This window comes from Pyxicephalus adspersus, chromosome 3 (genome assembly GCF_032062135.1).
Source record: "Pyxicephalus adspersus chromosome 3, UCB_Pads_2.0, whole genome shotgun sequence".
NCBI classification, from domain to species: Eukaryota; Metazoa; Chordata; class Amphibia; order Anura; family Pyxicephalidae; genus Pyxicephalus; species Pyxicephalus adspersus.
Window position 1 is genome coordinate 22,191,941 of NC_092860.1, and position 6,422 is coordinate 22,198,362.

The 6,422-nt window shown below is 39.6% G+C and overlaps 1 protein-coding gene across 1 annotated transcript in view; it reads right to left on the reverse strand.

The window, feature by feature from the left end:
* Positions 1–1,569: 1,569 nt before the first annotated feature.
* Positions 1,570–6,422, reverse strand: part of LOC140325818 (uncharacterized) — a 13,510-nt gene continuing 8,657 nt past the window's right edge. The window contains exons 3-4 of the mRNA XM_072403865.1: positions 3,953–4,138; positions 1,570–2,222 (exon numbers count right to left, since the gene is read on the reverse strand). Of these exons, the coding sequence (XP_072259966.1) occupies positions 1,915–2,222; positions 3,953–4,138 (494 nt within the window). The 3' untranslated portion in view covers positions 1,570–1,914. The remainder of the gene's footprint in view (positions 2,223–3,952; positions 4,139–6,422) is intronic.

A 6,422-nucleotide genomic window follows, 5' to 3' on the forward strand; every position in this document is an offset into this window, starting at 1 on the left:
CTTCACTGTAAGGTCTGTGAAAATGTGTAATAGGCTCCCTCAGGAAGTAGTTTCAGCAACTACTATAGATTGCTTTAAGAAAAATCTGGATTATTTCTAGAAGCACAGAATAAAACTGGTTATTAAAGTTTTTAAGGAAAGATAACAGACTGTTTATCCAGGGAACTTTCGATTGCCTCATGGAATCAGCACGGATTTTTTTTCCTGCTGGAGCAAATTGTACCAGGGTTTTTTTGCTTTCTGTGGACCAACTATGTCCATAGGGGTTTATACCTGGGATATGTTTATTTCTCTAGTGGTAGAACTTGATGGACTTATGTCTTTTTTCAACCTAACCTACTAAGCAACTATGTAAATAGTTGCCTTACTAGTCCTTAATATACTTCACATCCTTGAGAAGGTAACTTTTGTATGTTCTTCATGGGATGTTGGCATTAATGAAGCAAGATATAAATCCAAATTCTCTACACAATAAACCCATAACGTTACACAACCCAACTCATACTATACCTTCCTTCTGTACAAGCCTTTAAGTGCTAAATTAGCTTCTCATCTTTTTTGGATGCCGTAATGGTGCTTTAGAATGGTTTGTTTGGTTTCTTTTCACACTTGCCTGTATTTTTCACACTAGGTTTGTCAGTGTCTCTGAGTGACATCTACAACTGTTCTTTAAACCCAAGCGCCAATGCCTGTTGTGATCCTCAATGCCATGTCAACAACAAATTCTGGAAGCCCAGCTATTTACATCTGCAGTTAACATGCAATCTCAACAATCTTTTTGCAGCACCAATGTAACAACCATGCAAATAAAAATTTACATTACACCCTGCCCCCAGTCACATTAGAAAAGAAGCAATGTATTTCTTAACAATATTTTTTTTATTTACATTGTTTTCTTGGTATAAAAAGTCAAGTAGTCAAGGTATTCAGTAATTTACAACAATATGTATATTATATACAACAGATGGGTGTTGATTTACTAAAAGAATTTAAGCTGTTCATTTAGCAAAGTGAATTATTACTGTGTGTTGTTTATTTAGCTTAGTGAAAGGGAAAATTCCATCCAATAACGAGCAAGAAAATGTGGACAACATTGCTTTGCTTGTGCATGATTGGATAGCTGAAACCAGCAGAATTGTATTTAATTGAAGTGAATTATCCCTTGTGGAGTGATCAATCACTCATTTTCCTATGTGAACAGCCTGAACTCCTTTAAACTCCCTATTATCCATTTCTCCCAAAACATGTTAATAGCTGGGTAAAAAATAAGAAACCATTCATATGATTTGTCATTTTGTATATTTGCTAGCAAAGTGTGCCTACTCCTTAAAAAGAGTGACATTCCAACCCAAAAACATTGCCAGTGGTATTTATATGAGGACTGTATAATGACTGCCAGTATGCAGTGGAATACATACAGCACAGTGATTGGAGTGTTGTATTTGATATAAAGTGGAGGGGTGTGGAACATGTACAGGGCAAGGTATGGAATCTGGCATTCCAGAGTATGTAACGTACAGCACAACATATGAAATTCTGTAGGTCATAGCATAAAATACAGTTGGCAAACTTTAAATATATAGTGAGATCAGATTAGAATATGATTTTACAACTGGATGTACCGCTTAGTAACAAGTCCCTCCTAATGGCTCACTTTCTCCATTTCTCTTGAACTACATAACCTTTAATCTCTTGGCTCATTTGGTTTCTCTGATCTGTTTGCTGTGTGTCACTTGTCTTGGTCACTATGCATTTTCTCCCCTTCCCCCTCCAAAATCTATTCTTTCAATAAGGGAAATGACAGATGCTCCCTATGTGTGACCCTGCCATTCAATCACACACCTGTCCCATCTCTCTTAGCAGCTGTGCTATTTTATTCTCATTCACTTATGTGATTGTCATAGGGTCAAGCTGTCACTTAATCATTTTCTCTCTCAATATTTCTAAAAGGACTTGTCTTTCTTCCCTTTCCATCTCGAACCTCCTTTCCCTTTCCCTACGCTCAGCCTCTTGCCTCTCTCTCTCCAGCGCAGCTCTCTCCCTCTGTAGTGACAGTTCTTCCCGTCGCAGGGCTAGTTCCTCTTCCCGTAGGCGCTGCTCTGCCTCTGCTCTCCGTTCTAAGTGTTGCAGTATTCGAGCGTATGCATTGCAGCAGCCTTCGCATTCCTGTTTCTTGACCAGCCTTTCTCCAACGTTGTTGTCTTCTTGCTTTGACTCAGTTGCTGAAATTAAATATATTGCCAGTTAACAAAATGAGTTTGATGAGGTTATATATTAATATTAATACCTTAAAGTAGTGTTTTTTAACTAGGGTCCTTCAGCAATGAGCAATTCGCACCCAGGTCAGTTTAATTGACACCAATGATCTTTTTGGGTGACATTCTTTTAACTGATCACCAATGAAGGAGACATTCTTCCTACTAACCATGACATGAATTTACTGTGAGCTGTGGATCTAATAATTATAGCAGAGGTTCCCTGATGACTTGAAAGTTGTTTTAAGGATTGCCCCATGTAAAAAGGTCAAGAAATACTGCCTAAAGCACTGGACCAATGGTGGGTTCAGAAGTGGCTTTTTTTTTTATTTCTCATCAAGACTAAAAGTTATTAATGCTTACATTGTGTCTTACAAAGGTAAAAACTGAAGTACTTGAGTAATGTACACTTGTTCAATGGACACTGACAGTCCCCAAGGCAAATAAACAAACTAAGGCCTTATTTTGACTATAATGCATGCAGCTCCCATGCATTGTACTGAACACATGCCAATCCACAGCAGATGTGTGTGTGTCTGTTGCAATTCTGACCCCATTCATTACACTGAATAGGGCAGCATGCAAAAACAGACAGAAATGTGTAGCAGTGCATGGCAGTGGACCACATAACTGGGAACATCAGACATTGCTCTCTTGTCCTTGCATATTGCATATTATGTAAAGTGAACTGCACTGCACTGCATATAGTGGGAATGAGGCCTTCACATGGTGCACATCTGGTGCATGTTAGAAATAATATAGAAAAGGTAGGTTCTCTCAGTATGCATGGTATTCAGCACATAATGTACTATTTATGCTCTTATGAATTATATATCTGGAAAGAATACCATATGGTTAATGTGTAACCAATCAATTATTAAATAATTAAAATATACATCCGTTTCTTTAGGGTGTTTAATAAGGTGTCCTTTATTTACACTGCTGGGTAATAGTGTAAATCACCGGGTGCACTTTTAAAAATGTTGGACAAGGCAGGTTATTATTGCAGAAAGGGAAAGGCGATGTCCTGTTTGCAATTATCCATTTTACGCTTCTGATCACTCTGTGGAAACATGCCCAGCTTAATGGTGGTTGTCAGAATACAAGCACATTCCGGGTTCCCCTGCTGTACCAGGACTGATTGAGTGCTCACACAACTGTGTGGGACTTAGATAACCCCAGCCTGGCTAATCAAGGCCAAAGACCAGAAAATGGCCAAAGATCAGAATGCAGAAGAAAATATGGATTGGTGCCCTTGTGTGACAGAACAAGGACAGGGGAGTATAGCAGCGTTTAGTTCCACTTTAAAGTCACCTGTCCAGGGTGCGACTTTTGTTCTCTCTAGTTTCTGGTATGACCTGGTCCCTAACACTGGAAACCCATTTACACTTCATTGGTCCTGGGTGTTGTGTTAACACATGTTGTATCGTGCATTATTTTGTGTTGCTTTAGGGCAATGGACCAAAAATTGTACGTGCAGCATAATTTCTAATACTTTCTTTCAAAACACATAATAGTGCTTTATGATGCGCTGCAATGGATGGCCCCAAAAAGCATCAACATGTGGCCAAATGCAGAATAAAAACACCACAATAGGTTTGTGTTTATACAGTACAGTGAAGTGGCAATTGGACATTTAACAGATAAAAAGGAAAAAAAAAAAATTAAAGAGGGTTTGAACAATATGATGTACAGACCCATTGTAGCGGATGCCTCCTCCTGTGTTCTGCGCAGTACTTCCTCACTGACATTAACACAAAGGGTGTCTCTCAAAGTGTCCCTGTGGCGTGGATCTGAGCCAACTTCCCATTTTTCAGATTCTAGTTCTATAATCTTCCGCAGCAATTCTTCTTTCTCCATGTACATGGCCTCTGTGCCACCCCTGTGTAAAGGGCTTACTGTTAGACACAGATATAAGAAATAATTTGCTTCACAATACAGGAAAGAAGAGGGTTCCAGGCAAGTTTTAATAAATAAAGCAATGCAAAAGCAAAAAGAACCACAAGTGTGACTTTTAAGGCAAATACTTTACACAATACTTATTGACTATGTTTTAAAATACTCAAATTCTTCCAAATTTTATTTATTCATCTTAGAAACAATTAAAAACATAGCAAACATTCATAGATGTGCTTGGTTAACTTGGCAGTAAACAGAGGTGTCTCTACACATTTCGCCAAGAACAAATTTGACTGCATCAGAAGGGCCAGAGACTTGCTCAGTTTTAATACCCTGCTCAGATTTATTAACATAGGCTTCAAAATACAGAAGATATATACAATAAGTGATTTGTAAGTATTTGAGCAATTTATTTTACCTGAGAATAGATAACATACATAAATATAAAATGTACAGTCCAAAGGGTGGAAAAGTTAAGACTTCTAATACTATTCTAACACAGACAATCTATAGAACAGAGCCAGAAAATAATTCTGTTCATGGGTATGAGGCCACACAATGTCTTTTTCCAGAAGAAGCCAAGGAAGATATAATGGAAACATTAAGCCTAATATAAACATTAGCTATTTAGAGTACGTTAGCTCATAAGGACTTCATCTATGTTCGTGTCTCGTATATGTTTTGAGATACTCTCACTTTCCATCAAACTTAAATGAGTTTCCAGTGAATTCTAAACTATGGGTACATGTTTCTTAAATTATAAACATAAGGCATTGCTAAAAAAAAAAAACCTTAAAGTGAGCTAATCATCCTCCAAACTGTCTATCCAAAAATTCTAATCTAGCTCAAGAAAAAATCTCAAGTGAAAAAAGATGTTTTACGCAATTGGAATGGTTGCTTGTAATACTGTATAGTGCTGTTTATCAAAAATGGCTGCTTTACTCCTAAGCATCTGTTATGTACTAAATTACAGGTCCCAGTACAATCCTCACTTCTTGCACCTATTCGGCTTTACACCCTTAGTATGCTCCATCTACCAATCTGCTCTGTTCCTCAATGTTGTATAAAAAAGCACCTTCTGTTTCTTTCTTTACCCATCACTGGCAGGACTGGATTCAGAACTCATACCACCAACTATTAGCTCCCTGGTAATCTAACATGGTACTCCTCAACCTTTCTGTGAATATCTTTTCTCATCTATACTTGCTTCTCTCCACTGTTATTGTTGTACTGTGACAACTGAGGTACACATAACATGAATTGTACGCATGCACAGTCAAAGAACACAGCCTGAGACAACAAACAACACAAAAGCTACACACAGCCTGGGACCATACACAGGGAATGCAACCTGAAATCACACACAAAGCAGGAACAGCCAAAGACCACACACACAGGGCATGTACAGAATGAAATCACACGCACATTGGGCATGCACATCCTGAGTCCACACACACAGGCAGCATGCACAGCCTAAGACCACACACACAGGGAGCATGTACAACCTGTAATCACACACACATAGGGCATGCACATCCTGAGACCACACACAAGGGAGCATGCACAGCCTAAGACCATACATACAGGTTGCATATTACTCCTATTTATTGTACAGAGCTGCGTAATATGTTGGCGCTATATAAAACCTTGTTTAATAATAATAATAATATTAATAATACAGGGCGTGTACAGCCTGTAATCACACACACATAGGGCATGCACATCCAGAGACCACACTCGCTGGGAGCATGCACATCCTAGGACCACACACACAAGGAGCATGCACAGCCTAAGATCACACACACAGGGAACATGCACATCCTAGGACCACACACACAAGGAGCATGCACAGCCTAAGATCACACACACAGGGAACATGCACATCCTAGGACCACACACACAAGGAGCATGCACAGCCTAAGATCACACACACAGGGAACATGCACATCCTAAGACCACACACACATAGGGCATGCACAGCCTAAGATCACACACACAAAGGAAGCATGCACAGCCTGAGACCACACACACAGGGAGCATGCACAGCCTGAGACCACACACACAGGGAGCATGAACAACCTGTAATCACACACACATACGGCATGCACAGCCTGAGACCACACACACATAGGGCATGCACAGCCTGAGACCACACACACAGGGAGCATGCACAGCATGCACACAAGAGAACATGGCAGTGAGAGCATGCACAGCCTAAGACCACACACACAGGGAGCATGCACATCCTAAGACCACACACACAGGAAG